The 18,497-nt window shown below is 40.1% G+C and overlaps 1 protein-coding gene across 2 annotated transcripts in view; it reads right to left on the bottom strand.

Annotated features, from left to right (window-relative positions):
* The window catches only part of RAPGEF4 (Rap guanine nucleotide exchange factor 4), a 296,859-nt gene that overhangs the window by 53,974 nt on the left and 224,388 nt on the right, over positions 1 to 18,497 (bottom strand). For both annotated transcript variants that reach the window (XM_090045462.1, XM_090045461.1), the window contains 7 exons: positions 17,313 to 17,397; positions 16,470 to 16,530; positions 14,699 to 14,775; positions 11,839 to 11,985; positions 10,275 to 10,390; positions 4,763 to 4,851; positions 2,089 to 2,167 (listed from right to left, as the gene is read on the bottom strand). In XM_090045462.1, the coding sequence (XP_089901588.1) occupies positions 2,089 to 2,167; positions 4,763 to 4,851; positions 10,275 to 10,390; positions 11,839 to 11,985; positions 14,699 to 14,775; positions 16,470 to 16,530; positions 17,313 to 17,397 (654 nt within the window). The remainder of the gene's footprint in view (positions 1 to 2,088; positions 2,168 to 4,762; positions 4,852 to 10,274; positions 10,391 to 11,838; positions 11,986 to 14,698; positions 14,776 to 16,469; positions 16,531 to 17,312; positions 17,398 to 18,497) is intronic.

The raw sequence follows: 18,497 nt of genomic DNA on the forward strand, positions 1-18,497 counted from the left end.
CAGCTGACTAGCTGCCCAGTCTGTTTTTAACTCCCCCCTTATCAGTATGCTGTGCCCAGAAAGTTCTGGTTTTAAAGGGGCTGACCTGCCTTCTGGTAACAGGGCTAGGGTTCCCTGTTATAGTTACCTAAAACACATAAATGAACATGTAGATACATCCACTGAGTATGACGCTTGAAGGCATTAAGCACTTTGATATATTCCCAATACCTGCCTGCTGCCAGACAAAATTATCTCCTAAGCAGATATGAAAAAATAAAGGCTATTATATGGATTTCAGCTTAGGAACTTAAGCAAAAACAATGGCTCTGACACAAATACCTTTCCTCTTTTCCCATTGCAATTTGATCACCGAATATAACTGTGTTCTTTTTACCTCTCACAGTATGGGCAAGCATTTCTCTAATGTGATTTTGCTTGAAGATATAAGCTTAGTTAGCAACCTTTCAGCTCTAACAATGGGATAATCAAGGGGGCATATTTTGATTTTTCACATTCAGAACTGACCAAACAAACAAGTCAGATGAAAGTAGGCCAAACCTAAAGCAGTGGGAAGCCATTTCTCTTAAACCCCTATTATCCTTCATGTAAACTGTTAGCATAAAGCCTGTCATAACCCCTGTAAATTGTGTATAGAGCTAAGTTTTTTGAACAGGAGTAAGTTTTATTAAATATGAGCAGATAGCTAAGCAACACCAATATATACTGTTACTTAGCCCTTTATTTGATAGGGGAAAAAGCTTTTCTAAATTCTGCTGCTGCACCTGACTTTTCCATTAATTGTATATGTAAACTGTACTGATGTAAGCAAGAGCAGGATAGCCTAAATCTTTAATGTACTTATGTGATAATATAAGCCAGCAGCTACAAGATTAATCCAAAGAAAGGCAAAAACTGTCTGTTTTTATTTTTCTTTGTGGAAGCTGTCAGCAGCAGCATTTCATAAAATTTTGATACCCAAAACTATATGTTTTTGGAAAATGTGTTTATTGTCAGTGTACGAACAATTTTCTCTAAACCGGCTGTGTGGGTCCAAAGGTTTTCAAAACAATTACTATCCTTGCTAAGAGCAGCAGAAATGGATTCTCAAACTTCCCAGACAAAGACATGATGCTTTATTTTATGGCTTCAGGATGTGTTTTCCCAGATGTCACTCACCTTACAGAGCTTCAAGGAAAACACTCTCTTTTCAATACAATATTAAAAAACATAAATTTAAGTTATTACAGCCTTGTCAGTACTCTGTAAAATTGAAAGCAAAATATGCTTATTTTATGCTCCCAATCAGCTGATATTTTCCTACAGCCAACTCAAAATCCTTCATTATCTAAGACTCTGTCAAAACTATGTGAAGGTTGAGGTATTGATAAATGTGTATTTCAGAGGTACATTAATAAATAATGTAGATAATGGAAGTGGAATTTGCTCCAATATAATGCAGTACCTGTGAGTTTTAGTTTCTATTGCATTTATTACATATAATTTAGGCTTCCACATAATGCATGTTAAAATTTGCTGTAGATTATTATTTACTTGTGTTTGTATTATGCTAGCATCTAGAGGCTCTCTCCAGACGTACAATAAAAGACAGTCCCTACCCTCAAAGCTAAGTCTTAGGTAAAATCAAGATGCAACAGGTAGGTAAAAACCAATAGAGGTGAAGGGAAAGAGGACAAAGGAATGGTAATGCAAACATAATTTGAACAGCTTGACAATGAGCAAAATCTGTAGGTATAGTAAAATGCCTGTTAGCAATAATCTCTAATAATTCAGATTTGTATGTAATTCTCAACTAATTCAGTCAGGGTGGTAGCCTTCATTTTCATTGCTTAGCAATTTTGGGAAAGGGAAAATGGAGTGTTTAGGTTCAGAACTGTATCTCATCATAGTATGTAAATGGTTCATCTGCTGGAGATTTAACCATTGAGAACTGTCACCTATGGGTATTTGTTAGTTGTACACTAAAAACAAACCTCCATTACAGATCATTTACCTTTGGAGATCTAGAAGCATTTCAAAATATGTCTGTGTATTTTCTGTTATGGGTGGTCTTAAAAGGAATGTAATGTTCTCATTACAAAAGGATATTGTGCCATCAAGGCTGGGCATAGCTGACTATTTGGCATAAAAACACAGTGCATCAAAACAAAATCATTTAAAACAGAATCTGTGAAGAAAACAAATAAAGGAAAAAGTTAAGCTTTTGCAAACAGCTCAGGATTCACAACCATTATGCTTGTTTCAGTTAAAAATCTCATTAATTCCCTGAAGACAGAGAAGGGGTCAGTTTGTAAACAGTCTGTACTATTTTGTGCATAGTATTAAATTTGAAAATGTATTCAGCATTGAATTTAAAGTTTTTAGCCTTCTTTAAATGGATTCAACATCAGTCAGGATTCTAGACATAATAAGAACCTTGCTTTAGTAGATGTGCTCAGCCTGCATCAAATAAATACTGGCTCTTAAATACCACATTAAGGTCCTGATTCAGCAAAGGGAGCATGTACTTCACTTTCAGTATTTGCAAGTATCTCTAATATTTGGTTTTGTACTAGATACTTCAAAAGGAGGAAGTTCAGCACAACAATAAACACCTATGTGACACTTGAATTATTTGGGAAGGCTCGTCATTTACATAGACAGATACCTAAGTATACTGTGAATCATGCCTTTTATACCTAGGGACCTAAAAATGTCTGTCAGTGTTGTATACCAGTGTTATTATACCAAATGGCATGCCTGTTGACTCCAGCATGCAGTAAAACCTAAAATGGCTGGACTGCTAGTCAAAAATCTATTATCTATTTTAATTAAAATTGATTCACAGTTATTGATTCACAGTTGCATTTAAATTCAGTATAGAAAATTTAGCTTAGAAATTAGGTTAGTCATACAACTGAAGCATTTTTAGACTGGGAAGAACTGAAAGTCTAGCTAAAGCATTCACAACATCTTGGCAACAGGTCCACTATCTTTTGCCTCCAAATGAGCTGATAGTGGGATGGTACAGGTAGAAGTAAGGGCATTAGTTACCCTTTGTACTTGTAAGGATGAGTGAGGAGGATTTAACTGGCCTGGCTGTCAAGCCCAGCATAAGTCTGCAGGGTTGGCAGTTTGAAAAAACCATCATTTTACTTGTAAACTAGGCAATGCTTATAATGAATAAGTGAGAGACAATGAACAGAATACCCCTGGAGACCACTTTTGTAAAGCCTCTTTTCAAAGTGGAACAACATTTTAAAATCTTGTAATGGAGGGATGTCAAGGAAAATGTGGTGTGGCAACTGTGCCCATCCATATTGTCTCATTGCTTTCACTATAATCCAGCATTTGGAAATGTCTCTCGGCTGAAGCTATGCAATGCCCCTAGGGCCTCAGCCAGGGAATATCTTGTCTTTGCATAGTATGCAAAACAGACTGGTTTAGCTGTTTTCAATTTAAGGGAATGCATAAACTAAAAATCAGCAGTTTCAGATGTCTGTCCTCACACCAGTAAAAATAGCTTTGTTGTGACATTTTGCAGGCCAGCAAGATAAAATGCGGAATCTTGCAATTAGGGACTTTGATGGAAAATATTTTGAAATAATTTTAAAGTTAATACAATTCAAAGACCTAAATAATATATGTATGACAGGGGTGGTAAATTTATCATTAATTATTTACAGACTTAATGGTTTTGTGTTCAGCATCTGATCTTAGATGACTAGGTAACTATTATAGTAAGATTTATTTTTATTCACAAATGTGGCTAAAACACAGGCAAAAAGTATTTATCAACTCTTTCATCACATGGCTTGCACTGATTACACCAATGTTATCACTCCAATGACTCAGAAACTACAAACTATTAAAATAAACATTTAACATGCTTTTCAGCCATCTGTAACATCAAAAACATGCATACTAAAACAATAGCCTACTTTATATTGCAATAATTTATAATAAAAGTCCCTATATTGGTAAATACTATTATTTTCTCCTGACTCTCTTCTTTTATTAAAATACTTATTCATAACTAGTTAGAAGAGGCCATATTCCTGTACCTAATAGTAGGGCTGAATCACTTTTTGCACCAGAGGACTTGACCCTCTGGTGCACTGAATCCTTTGACTGAATGCTGAATCCTTTGAATACAGTGGAGAAGTATCAGTGGGTCCATCTACATGTGCACTTTACTGCAGCGTTGACTAATTAGCTCTGCAGTAAAGTGATACAGTCACAGATACATGCTGGCATTAGGGTGCAGTAAACTAAGTATCTCCAACATAGGATAGTACTACTGGGGACAGTACTGCCTTACAGCGGAGTACCTTATTGTGCTGAAACACGGATGTAGACAGTGACTGGGGGGCGGTAATTCATGCCAGGTCAGTCCAGCCAGGTGGGGGCTTGCTCCACCCTGGCTCAAATTGCTGCTGTCCCAGGTGCACGTGTAGATGCTGCACCCAAGAGCAGTTGTCTCCAGCACGAAGAGCACCGCTTTAGAGTTTATTTAGTTTCATTATTGTCATGTGCAGATGGACCCACAATTAAATTACTTATGCTTATTATGCTTCTTATGTTAAAATTTTGATCTTTAGATAAATGATCTAAGCTCCACACAAGTTACATCATCTTTAATTTCTTCAGCTTGTGTTTGAGCATTGATTAACTCTACTTCTGGAAACTTCTAAAGGCTGTTTTCCAAAGCATTACACTGTACTTTATATCTTGGGAATCTATCCAATTTATTAATAAAAATTATTTTGTCAAATAATTCTACCTGTTGCTTCATTTACAGTTGATTCAAGGCGCATCGTTTCTAGGAAGTGCTCTAGAATTTTCTCTGGAGTTCCTGACATCACAATATACCTGGGAAGGGAAAAGAAGTGGTTAGTTTTCCAAAGGGAAAATAAAAATATCAATTGGCAGTTGGTATCAAAGGGAAGATCTAAGACTTCTGAGCATGGAAATGGGAGTCAAATACAACACTATAGAGTTCAAATACCTGCTCTGACATGGACTCTCAATGTGGCCCAGGGGAAAATCATTCAACCTCTTTGCTTCAGGTTTCCCATCTGCAAAATGTGAACAATAATACTTACCTTCCCACCATGACTTCTGTAAGGACTAAGATGATGAAGGATCCCATTCTCCATTAATGAAACTGCACTGATGTAAACCTGGGTGAATCAGACCCTCCCATAAAGCGCTATTAGCACTGTTCATAAGAACAGAAGCCTCAGCAACAATAAAAATAGTTGTAATATAGGATTTAGGTGAGTTTAAACAGAATTACCGTGAAGGTGAGAAGCGAATTAGTATTTAGTATGATCAATCCTATCAAAATAAGAATAAAGAAATTAAAGAATGCCTATAATGTTGCAGGTCTAAACTGGACAGAGGACATTAGGAAAGACAGTAATGCGCAGTGGTAGAACGTGGCAATAGTGTTAGATAAGTGCAGTAAATTAGTATATCCAACTATATAACCTCAGTATTTGTACCACTCCTAGTATTAAATGTAGGGTTGGGGGACACAACATATTTACAACAGATTAATTTACTTTGATATTATAGACTAATGATACCAGGCACCAGATCAGACAGATAACCAAATTATTCAGGAGTAGGAGGTTGTAGCTATTATGGTCCCTCATCATTAGGTGGCAGGAAAAAAGGTGAAAGTTTGACCAAAAGGCTACCTAGGCACATGACACATGTAACTTACATCTATGTATAAGCACTATAGTTGCTTATGGGGTACCTTTATTTTGGAGTAGAGTGATATCATGTCTGCTCCACATTTACTCTTGTGTAAAGGCATAGTGTAAATGGTATAAATATGGAGGGTGTCCACATTTCTAAAGAGGTGCAAGGGAACATTGCAACTAGTATGGTTACCATATCTATTGCATGGAATCCTGGCAAATTTTTAGGATATTATAGGATATTGCAGAAAAGGGCCCCTCTGATACCTGCCCTCTCTCCTCTTCTCCTTGTGAATGGGAATTCTTTTTATCTTTCATTTTATTCTTTCAATCATTGCATCATTTTTCTGCATTAAAGTTATAAAGTACAAAACTTAAAAAAAACCCCCAGAGAAGTGAAGGGATCTGCTCCTGCTGAGAAATAAGTGGTGGAGCTGAGCTCCTGGGAGCTCCTCCTTACTTTGAGCACTGACCGTCACAGCTCTTTTACCCGCCAGCCCCTTTGGAAGAACTGTATTGATGTCCCAAGAACACTAACACTTGTTAAACCAGTGCACATCCTGGCAGAGATACTAACCAAGTACCTTAGTGAGTGAAGCAGAAAAAAACTCAGTTTGCTGTACTTTGAATATGAAAGTGAACACGAACCAGTGAAGCGGCTTGAAGTGACTGCAGAATGTAGCAACACTCTGTGAGGTGTCAGAAATATTGCAGGTGTGTGATCACCCATGAAAACAGAAGTTAGAGCTTGGGAGACAGAACTTCAGAGTTAGCCTTTTGGTGCAAACCTGTCATTCTTTGAAACTGTGGCTCGAGCAGGAGAGGGAGTAAAAGGATGGGAAGGATCCAAACTACAGTTCGGGGCAAGTGAAGCCTTTCCTGAGATTCAGAGAAAGGAACATAGGATGCTTTTAAATGATTGGGTGGTTACAGGAATGACAATGGGATGGATGAAGGGCATTTCACCTCTGTTTCATCAGTTCAAGCTCTGCATAATTTACCAGGAATTAAAAATCAAGTCTGAACCTAGTTTAATGTCCTACAGGATGGGCACATCTACACATTGCCCTACAGTGATGTTGTTACTGGGCCGTACTTTAGTACTTCCTTTTGGAAGTACTAAAGCAAAGCTCAGTAACTGCCCATACTGTGTGTGGCAAACAGTTAGTTTTAGCCACAACTTGACTAAAATGGGGGAGCGCACCACTTCAGCGAAGTAGCTGCCAGTCACATTTAGACTCATGTGATCCCTATGTTGCCATAGCACATTGTACAGTGACACAGCATGTCGCTACAATGATGTAGGGTGATGTGTAGACCTGCTCTAAGTCACTTACATTTGCCGTTTATTTCCTAAGGAGAAATTTCCCACATTAAAATTGGAGTTTTGGTGATAACTGTGACAGAAAACCCTTTTTGGGTGTTTGTCACTTTAAGGGCTGGAGCAGGGAGCTGTCATGTGGCTGATGAGGGAGGCCATTTTAAGGCTCAGCTCTGGGAGAGTAGAGAGAAGTTTGAGATCAACCAGCAGGGAAGAAGCATCTCCCTGCACAGCTCCAGGAACAGCTCAGAGGAACGGGTGAGGCTATGGGGGTGGAGGAGGCCTCATTGGTCCTGGGCATGACCTAAAACTGCACCCTGTCAGGAGAGGGAGGACTGGTGGTACTGCCAGTGGCGTGGCAGCCCCACTTAAATACCAGGACCAATCACCTCCCTAGTGTAAGGTAGGTCCGAGCTCCTAAACCCCTGCCTCCACCTTTGGGTGGGTTACTAGGAGGGATAAGGGGGGCCAGGCATGCAGAGTACCTCAACCTGAGCCCTATGAGGTGTTGAGCCCTGGAGCAAGGGCCAGACACACTGAACAAGCAGCACCTGAGTCCTAGGGGATTAAGACCCCCACTCTGGGGGAGGGTGGAGTGAAGATCAGGCACGCTTAAGGGAGAGCAGCACCTGAACCTGTTGGTGTGGAAGACCCCAAGCCCGAGAGAGGGGCATAGTTGTCCAGTGAGGAGCCAGGGATGAAGTAGGCCCCTAGCTGAGCAATTTCTCAGTCTGATTCAGGTGAGGGCCACGGGATAGGCCCAAAAACCTGTGCCAGGGCTGACCCAGGGGTGGAGAGGAAAGCCCGAGGATCTCTTTGAGTAGGGTGAAGTGAATGTGGCCTGGATAGGCAGTATGCAAGAGACCGGGTGAGAGCTGGTGGAGTGCAAGAAGCCCTGGTGAGGCAGGGAGTAGACTCAAAGCGGCCAGTACGATAAAGGTCCAAGTGTGTGCCCAGTTTGGCCCTGCCTTCAGCTGGAGTATCATCACACAATGTGACACCTGTGAGGCATGGGACATGAATAGGGATAGTAGGAGCGTGTATATATTGCCCATGCACATTTCGGTACATGAAGGGCAGCCTCCCACATATTTAACATCTCAATCATTTACCAACAAGGCGTGGCAGGTAAACATGGTGGGAGGTTTGCCCAGAGACAGGGGTGGGCCCATACTAGTACTGGGCCTGGAAGCCACCCTTGTCACATTAACCTTAGCACAGAGGCCAAATTTCATTTGGAGAAGGAAGCCAGTTTCACAATCAGAGGTGAACACTCAATATCAGAGCTGAGTTTGGCCAAATCAGAATAGTTTAACCAAGCTATTCAAAGGTGAGAGATTATAGCTATGCCCCTAGAGGCATCTAAACAAGCAGCCTATTTCAGATGATTCAGAACTCTGGAAATCAGGTCATTTACTGAGATCTTATTTAAACATGGTTTTTTGTAGCCAAATGCTAGCCTCTCATCCAACTCAGCATCCCACAGCAGCATATGGAGACATCCTATTTGTAAGCACTTTAGAAGATTTAATGTAAATATAAAGAACATTATGAAACTGAAAAACAAACCGAGTCCTAAAAGGCATTTTAAGGCATATCGTTTTCAGGCCACTTAAGCTTCTCTTATATTTGCTTTTTTCAATAATCCAAAGGCAGGAATGTTCATAAGACCAATGAATTTAACCACGTTTATGAAATATTTGTGGAAAGCAAACTTTGAATTCTCATTCATCTCCTACATTTTAAAATATACCCTCATCCAACTAGAGAAGAGCCATGTCATATAATTTATTTGTCCAATCAAAACAGCCAGATTTTGAGCCATTAAACGTATTAGTAATACTCCATGTTTGCAAAAGAAGACGCTGTTTGAAACATTTTGATATAAAAATACTGATTGAACAATATTTGAAATATAGTAAAAAAATCAGAGTTAAGTCACAAACAGAAAATGTCCTAAAATCTAAAATGACCAAAAACTGGCATAGCTCTATGCACTTCAGTTAAGTTTCGTGTATTTACCCCACTAGAGTATTTGGCTTTCAAACTAAATTTATGACAGTTCAATACTGATATTGGAGGGTTTGATGACAAATTATACACCAGATGAAACATGGATGTAAAAATATTAAAATATAAAGAATATGGATTTGAATCTTTCTAGAAAAAATATGCAATTACAAATATAGCTGTATCTGATACGTGATAATTATGCATCAGAGTAAAATGGTGGGTAGAAAACACTTGCCTTGTGTTTCATTTTGCCTAATAAAAACCTATCAAAATGGAAAGAAAATTAATTCCTCTTTTGGGGAAAGGTGAGATTCACAAAAAGGATTCAGGTCTTATAAATGTCTAATATTAGCTACATTTTTGTTGCCGGATATATCAGATACATGTTAACAAAGCACATATACACTACCATTCAGTGAACCTCCATATAACCCAATGTTTCAGGAAAATGCTGGCCCTTCAAAAGAAAATGGCTACCAACCTATACTGTGACTGTTCTGGGGATTATTTCCATTGTAGCCTGAGAACACAGGTGACTGGACTCAATGGCCCATGAGGCCCCTTCCAGTCCAGTGTTCCTACACTTTTTAAAAGATGAGTGTGTGTGTATGCACATGTGCAAAATCTGTTTATATATATAAACAATAACTTCCAGGGCCCTTAGGGATTTATTTCTCTTGGGCAGAATTATGATAATCTTACTCCATCCTTCAAACTGCCCCATCATTTCAGAACTGTTCACAGAATATAGTGTATTATTATTGAGATGCAAAGGTATTTTGTCAGATGGTCTTGTGCTGCATTAGGAGGCTTCTCTGCTTGAACTCTTCATATTAAGCATAACGTGTACCTGGGAAACTTATATTAAAATCCTGAATTTGACAACCAATATAAAAATATATACATACTTAATAATAAGCAATGCACTTTTTCCATGTCTTTTACACAGCTGTTTTGCCTAAGAGGGCTTCAGTATACTCCATGTGCAGTCTATTTAAAAGCTATTGCATGAGATGAGTATTTATAGTGAGTGCTTTAGAGAATTACTGTGTAAAGGCATAGAACTAGTGTAGTGTTGGAAATTGATATATTAGGCACTACAGGGCAAGTGATTAGCTGAAGGTAAAAAAAAAACCTTACATGTACTACATTCTTCCACAGAACAGGAGAATATGCCATTGTTTAAATAATAATACCATATGAAAAGGTTAATCATAGTCTGACATTTGCACTATTGAATAAAAACATACTTGTGCTGAGGCTGTGAGTTTCCTTGATTAGAAGCTCTGTTTCCTGCTGGGATCTTCTCCAATACTAAGACATCTTGGTCATGTTCTTTGAGTCTTACTGTATTTGCTTCCACATCCTACAAGACAAGTTTAAAATTTTTAATACAATAACTGTACCTGACTTGACTGCTTAACTACTTTTTGAAAACAAATTAATTTCAAATAACTGAAACTCAGGCTCAGAGGCCACCACTTTATGGCTGGTCCTTCCCTTTTCCCATTATGTGTCCTTCTTTCCTACAGGGACAGTGAAGCTGGACTCACTGAGGAGGCCTTGGGAAGGATATGGAATCGTGGGAAAGTCTGAAGCAAGGGCCCTGAGAAAGCAATTTTGGTTATGGAGTGGGGAGAAAAGAGATTTCCAGATTCAGCCCTTCTTCCTACCACTGAAATATAAAGTCAACACAACTACTTCCTTCCACAGTCATTATTATTGGTCATTTGCTGTTTAAAATCTTATTCTTTGGAAGAATGTTTAAATGGCTTATGAATCTTAATGCCATAAAGCAGTGTTTCCCAACCTTTTCCATCCTATGGCACACTTACATAACTAAAAAAAAATTGCAGCACACTGCCCCACCCCGCCTCTGCCCTCAACAGATAATATGTCTGCCACCATGTGCTGCCGCTGCTCCCTGGAGCATGAGGGAGCAGGCAGAGGGGCAGGGGGAGGGAGGTGCATGGCACTGGCACTGTTTCATTTACTCATTTATTTGTGTAACTTTTCCAAAATTTTGCAGCACGCTTGTTTATGTTTGGCAGCACACCACTGTGCTGTGGCACACCAGTTGGGAAATGCTGCAATAAAGTATTAGATCTACTCAGAGTCCAGGGATAGCTACAGAAACAACCCAAAGCTACATATAATGTAAGTTCAAAAAATTCAAATGAAAATCTACCTAGCACCTAAATTTCAGCACCGCAGTGGAATCTTTGAAATCTTGGGGAAATTGGACAGCAAGAATCCAGGACAGAATCCAGGTGTGGATACCTATAGCATCCTACTTCCCACTTGTTCAGATTAATTAAGTAGATTAGACAACATCACATAATCGTTCAAGTACAGAACTCAGTCTGAACTCATTTTGTTGATATTCAAAAGGTACGTAGATAGACCTTTTAGTAAAGTGCAGTAAGATGTTTGGTCTTATATATTATGGGATGTTTCTGATTAATCAGAATCAGAGTGAATGTTCCAGTCATCAACTTTACAGTTGGCTTGGAGCTACAATTTCCATTACTTTAATTCCTGTAAAAATATGAGTGGGCCATTTTTCCACATCCTGGGGGGACAATGCAAGTTATAATGCATTTAAGTTGCTACTTAATTTTTTCTTTAATTTTTTCTTTAATTTTTCTGGGTTGTCAAATGTATTTTCTTTCATTACAGGTATTTCAGTTATCATACTCATTTGATTTTTTAATATTAATAGTCAGATGACAGGGTATGAAAACACTTGCAAGTTTTGTCAGTAGGCTAGATGGAATGACTTAGGGTTAGTGACCTATCTGAACGAATACCTACTCGAAGTATTCTGTTAAAGTCCTCCTTGTCTACTCTCAGGAAGTGGCAGTTGTCTTCTCGTAGAACAATAGATGCTGCTCTTGGAGCATCGTTCACTAGTGCTAACTTGCCAAAATCGTCTCCTTCATGTAGGGTACATACCACACCCTGCAAACAGCAAAACATTTATACACAGAAACCATCATTATAGTCCATTCCATTGAAAATCCATGTGCAAATACTGGACTTCAAAATCAAATAGTAAAACAAATGTATTTGGCAGGAAATCAACAGCCAAAATAATGACTACGAAACAATACTTGATAGCTGGTTATTACTATTACTAGAGAAAGGAAAGATTAGAACAGAATTGGCTTGCTCTCTGAAATTAGATTCAGAGTGAAGGGTTCTTCTGGCCCTGCTGATGACAGCAAGTTGTTGATTTAAAAAAAAAAAGAGAGATGGAGAGAAACCATGAAAAATGAAGTTCAAGTTTGCTGAAGGCTGTATTCAGAGCAACATTCTTTTCATCAGAAATGGACGTCTGTGTAACTTATTCTCCCCTTCTTCCATACAATAGATACTCATGCATTGCTGCCTATAGATGTGCTCATTTGTGTTCTATCAAGTCTGCTCTGTGTTCTAATTAGAATAAAAACGAGTCACTTCACCGTCAGAGTTAGAGGCACCAGAGTGCCTGACTATAAAAGTTGGAACCATTGTCAGCCAAGCAGTCAAGCATAAAGTTTAAGCTATAAATCATGGGGAAATGAGCCCAGGTATAACATTAGAAAAAGATCCAGAAGGGCATGCATCTGACAGGAACATTCCACCTTGGCCTAGGGTAACAGTACTTAGCTATAGCTAGCAAATTCAAAAGGACTATGTGTAAAATTTGGGTGGTGGTTTGATGTGTTGAAAGTATCTGTACAGGTGTTATGCTTTTGTATCCTGGACCAATTTTTTAGTTGGTTATCAGTGAATAAAAAACAAAGTTATATTAAGAAACTTTCATTCTAGTGTGCCAAGTACTGCTGTAAATAAACTTGCAACTATTCCTTATATTAAATGTATATGTGGGATCTATTTAGTTGAGGAGTCACTGAATGTCCTGCAGAAGGTAGATTATGGCAATATGCCTATTTTTTAATTTTAAATTACTCTATACTAGGGCTATGTGAAGCTTTGGGTGCTGATTCGATTCAGAGGAGATTCAACCTGATTCGGTGGCTGAATCTCCAAATACGAATTGAATCAGGAGACCAATGAAAAGGTCTGAATCTATTCAAAACTCTCTGAATAGATTCGGAGAGCTTCAATGACTTGGGCAGTTCCCCACTGGCTGCAGCAGGGAGCTGGACCCGGACTCCGTGCTGGTAAGTAGGGGGTGGGGGAGGGAAGGCTGGAGGAGAAGGGAGAGGACCATGGATGGATCCCCCATCCCCTGCATGATCCCCCAGCCCCCTGAGCACCCCCCCACCCATTCTCCCAGACCCACCCTTGGCTGCCCTGCCCACCTCAGCTCCAGGTTGTTTAAAAAAAAGCCCCTACTCAAGGGCTGCTGCCAGTGGTAGTACAGAGTAGGCCTGTGCGAAGCAACTAGTATTCATTTTGGATTCAGCTAATTTGGGGGACAGTGATTTGATTCGGTAATTCAAATCACTGTCTTCAATCCATTTGGCTGAATCAGCCAAATCTCCAAATCATATAGGCCCCATTCCCCACCCACTCTTTCAGTCCTGTCTGCCCCAGCTCCCAGCTCTTTGGAAAAAAAAAAAGCCCACAGTCACTGCCTGCTGCTGGGTGGGGAGGTGATCCCTGATGGCCCCCACTGCCCCATGCCATGTGGGGGACTCTGTCATGAACCCCCTGAACCCTGCCTCCTCTTCCAGCCCCCCCTGTGGCTGCCCTGCCCGCCCCAGCTCCTGACCCTTAAAAAAAAATCACCCCTGGACTCACCAGGTCCTGCAGCAGCCTTGGGGCTTCTGGGGGATTGTGACAGAGCCCCCCCGCACAGTGTGGGGCAGTGGATGGCAGCAGGGATTGCCCCTTGCCGAATCAGATTTAGCCGAAGTGATTTGAATCACCAAATTGAATCACTGTCCCCTGAATAGGCTGCATCTGTATCCAAAGCAAATACTAGCTGCTTCACACAGGCCTACTCTGTACTACAACTATGGATATAATTACACCAATATATAAACAGACTAGCCAACTGCTCATTAAGAATGACGGTGGGGTGGGCAGGGATGAAGTATCACCACCCATCACCCCATGCTGCTGCTGCCTCCCAGGAGCGGGGGTGGACAGCTTGTCCCATTGTCCCCTCCATCCCCCTTTGACAGCACCCCATGCTACCTCTACCACCACTGGCCTCGCCCCCTCCCCCTCCCCAGCTCAGCTCCTCGGAGATGATGCAATGCCACCATGACAGAGGGGAGGGAGCTGGGGGCAAGGCCAGCAGTGCTGGCCTCAGCCCTCCCTCTCTATCTCCTCTGTCATGGTGACACTCCATTGCCTCCGAGGAGCACAGCCGTAGTGGAGGGGGAGATAGTGGCACTGGCCTCACACCCCCACTCCATCCCCACCATCATGGTGGCCCTCCGCATTCTGATTGGTTGTTTCACTAAAAAATCAGAGTGCTCCAAGAGTGTTACGGATAGACACACAGATTGACTAAGCCCTTTATTATATAAGAATAGTCTGTGGTGTATCTTGCAATTATGTATAAATCAACTGCAAACATAGAAATGAGAAATAATATTTACCTTATTTCCCCAGCCGATTCTGACTTGCTGTTAATTAATGTCTTTTCTTCTAAAGTTTAAGACAGCAATTCTACTAATAAAAGGAACATTAAAAAGTCTTCATAAAAACATACCTTTCCATAAATGACTACATTTACTGATCCCTTTAGGATAATGTACCAAGAAGTACCTTCTTCTCCCTGATTAAATACTAGAAAAAAAGAGAGAGAAAAAAGTATGGGGAGAATACCGTTATTAATAGCATAAGTAGGCCAGATTTTGCCCACAGTATAATTCCAGAAAAACTACTGTAGTCATTTAAGTAAGTCTTATTAACTTGAAAAAGTTATATAATGATTAATTTCCTTTTGATTTGGAAAAGGAATGCTAACCCTTTTATAATATTGGCATGGATTTTATAACACCAGCAGCATTCATTTGGACTCTGAAAGGTGATGAACATTCTAACCTAATCTTTCATGTGCAGAGAACCTAACTTTTACCATAGTTTCTCCCATATAACACACAACTTTTCCCCAAAAAACAGCTCCTAGAAACTGCAGTGTGCATTATACTTGAGAATATATAGTTAAAGCAGTTTCTACTACTAGCCAGGCAAAAGTAAAAAGTGAAGTCTGCACAGAATATACAGGATGCAGAACAGTAGTGCAAAGCTTCAGTCCCTGATTCAGTTTGGCAGAGATTCAGCCCGAATCAGTGGCCAAATCTCCGAAACAAATCAGGATACCCTCTAATATCTCCAAATTGCATTGGAACCTTCTGAATCGATTCAGAAAGATTTGACGATCTGGAAATAGATGAAGCTTTAAATGTTTTTTCTACATATCTCAAGGTACCAGGTGGCTTGTGAATGCTGAGATGCTGGCGTAGATAGAGTGTCCCACAGGAGTGCGGACGGCTCCCAGTGCACTTGGCAGCAGACCTGGAATAAAGCCTAAAGCACTTCCGATCCAATTCTGGGTCCTCTGGGGAGTGCACAGGACCCTGCACCCCTCCAGCTCAGCAACTGGTGCCTCCCAGGTCCCCCTCCCAGCTAATCACTGAGCCAGAGGGGTGTGGGTGGGTCCCCTGCGCGTTCAGCAGTGGACCTGGAAGTGGACCAGAAGTACTTCTGTGCTTCTGTGGGAAGCTCCATCCACCCCACCATTGCAGCATTCACAAGCCACGTCTGGTATATAGAAAAAACATTTAAAGCTGTGTCAATGGCTGAATCTCTGATTCTCTGAATCAGCATCAAATCTTCAGATTCGGATTCGGCCGAATCAAATCGGGGACACCGATCTGAATCAACCAGTTGACTCACTGTCTTGGATTGGGGTGAATCTGAATCGAATATGGCCTGTTTTGCCCATTCCTACAGAACAGTGAGCATACTTGGCTCCCTAGCTGCTACTACTTGGTTACTTACTACAAGGGAAGATCATTTTTTATTCAGCCTGCCTTTCAAAACCAAAGTGTGTATCTTACTCCTGGATGCACCGTATGTGATAAAACACTACATTAGCTACTGTTTTTCCACCTACAAAGGTCACTACAATCATTATATTTTAAATACTATTTTACATAGAAATCTGGGCTTCTGAATGCAAAATAGAAAATAATCACAATTAACTGTAGTCAGAGATAGGTCAAAAGCTAAACCCAACATTAAGAACACCCAAATACTAAAGGGGAGTAGACATTCAAACAGATATTAAGAACTATGTTTGCAACAGGCTCCTGAATTAAATAAAAAGCCAAATCAATAGCCAACACCCAGGCTCAAAACATTTAGCTTTGCATAGTTCAAAGTACATATCCAGGTGTTGCAGTTATACTTTCAATACTAACCTGTTATATGCAATGAAAGGGGGATTAAAATATGACATGATCCCTTTTACTTACAGACAGTTCCTGCTTTGGGATGCGACTCAAAGATCAGAACACCCGCTAATTCTCGTTTTACCTTAAAACAAAGAGAAAAGAATGATAGTTTTTTTATGTAATTGATTTTTACAGTTAATTTCGTATGATGTAATATAGCAGTGGGCACCTTTCTGCTCCCATGTATGTTGTTCTGTAATGATCAGAATAATTAATGTCTTTAAACTCTCCATCATAACTTTCTAAAGGGCACAGATTCAGAGAGTTTGAGCTTTGGCCTGGCTTTTGGTTGCTCCATTCCTTCATTCTGAGTGTTTTTCATTAGTCTTCTTTCTGGCATAAATTGTTGTTCCATAATCACCTGCAGCTAACAATTCTGATAAAAGTCTGCTTCATTCTCCGTTGAGTTTGAGGTGACCAAAGCCGTGTAACATGAACCTCTGCAGATGCAGATGCAACTAGCTCATACTAGAGTCTCTTGAATGTACACTTTCCATACTACTGAGGACAAAGAAAGAGCTTCCAAGGGGAACAGGTTAAGGCTCCACATATGTTTATTTATGCACCCAGATAATGGCTTTAAGTCATCAGTTACAATAGACAGAGGTGAGAAAGCACTGTGCACAATTTGGAATCCTTACAAGAATTTTATAAGCCAAAAGCCTCCAGCCAACCTGCCTAGAGGCACCACCATCATAATAGTTCTGCGGCCCTGTGTCTCAAGCATGGATGGCTTCTTTGCTTGGGTGGAGCTAGATGAGAAGGCTCTATGGGCTCTCAACTTCCATCTCTTTTGCAGCCAGCAAGAGCCTGCAATACTTCAACTTCTTTTTTTGGTATTGAGTCATATTAAAAAGTACTTACTGTGGTAGAAAGATGAGATAGGGCCTTAATGTGAATAAGTTCTTCATATATAATTTCTAGATCATCTACAGTTCTCTGGCCAGGTCTACAAAGAAAAGATAAAAGGACAATCCAAAAAACAGAGAAATAAAAACCAAACCAAACAACCAAATAAAAACCAAATGAAAGTGTAAGGCAGTGCAAAATTGTGCCGACTGTCTTCAGAATGAGACTGAGGTCCAACTAAGTGGCTAGAAATTTGTGAACTATTAAAATAAATGGTCCCTTGGTAAACTTTATACCATAAACTCTAAAGTAAATACTGAAAATAAAATTTCTCTTATTAAAGGAAAACAAAATGAATAAAAAGAAGAGGAATATTGAATATGCTTCAGATCTGAAAGTCATCCTCCCAATAGTGTTGCTGATTAGAGATAGAAGAGAACCACAACAATAACCTGTGAATGTTGACTTGAATAAGAAATGTAATTTATTTGGCTGGCTTTGTACCTGTATGGACATTCCAGTGTACTAATTTGTAGGAAGCATGTACTTGGAATTTAGTGAAATTTGAATGAGTAAACATGACTATTTACACTAGAAACCTGATTCTGTGTGTTATGATCTTCTACCAAGGAACCAAAATTATCACATGATCTGAGTGTCCAGTCAGAACCAATGGAGACTTTTTGAGTTTTGAAACGTAAAAGCCTACAACAAGCATTTCATAAATGTTTTACAGATTAAGAAATAGATGCCAAATTATTTGATCAATGAATTCATTCAACAAAATTCTATATTGCTCTCAGAGAATTTAAGAACAACCAAGGGAAAGCGGCTTCACTTTGCTGACTCAATTATTGTCTCAATTATTTGCTGTTAAAAATTACTAAGAAGAATTAAGAACACTCCAGGGAACTGGGCAGAGGAAGAACCTGCCCACTGCTGCTGTTGCTTTCCCAAGCTGAGCCCCATTGCCCACACAGCATAGCTGGAGTAGGGGTGGAGTGGCTCTGGGGCTCTCCACACCCCCAGGGCAGCCTGAGGCAATGAGGACAGTAGTGATAGCAGACAGGGGAGGGGGGAATGCAAGGAGAGGAGAGGGGATGTGCTGCTCAGCACAGAGGTGTGGGGGAGGGAGAATTCTTACCTGATTCAGGGACTTTAAAAAATCCCTGGTTGTGGCTCCTGTCATGTGCCACTGCA

The sequence above is a fragment of the Crocodylus siamensis genome, chromosome 4 (assembly GCF_052110815.1).
Source record: "Crocodylus siamensis isolate JL-2025a chromosome 4, ASM5211081v1, whole genome shotgun sequence".
Taxonomy (NCBI): domain Eukaryota; kingdom Metazoa; phylum Chordata; order Crocodylia; family Crocodylidae; genus Crocodylus; species Crocodylus siamensis.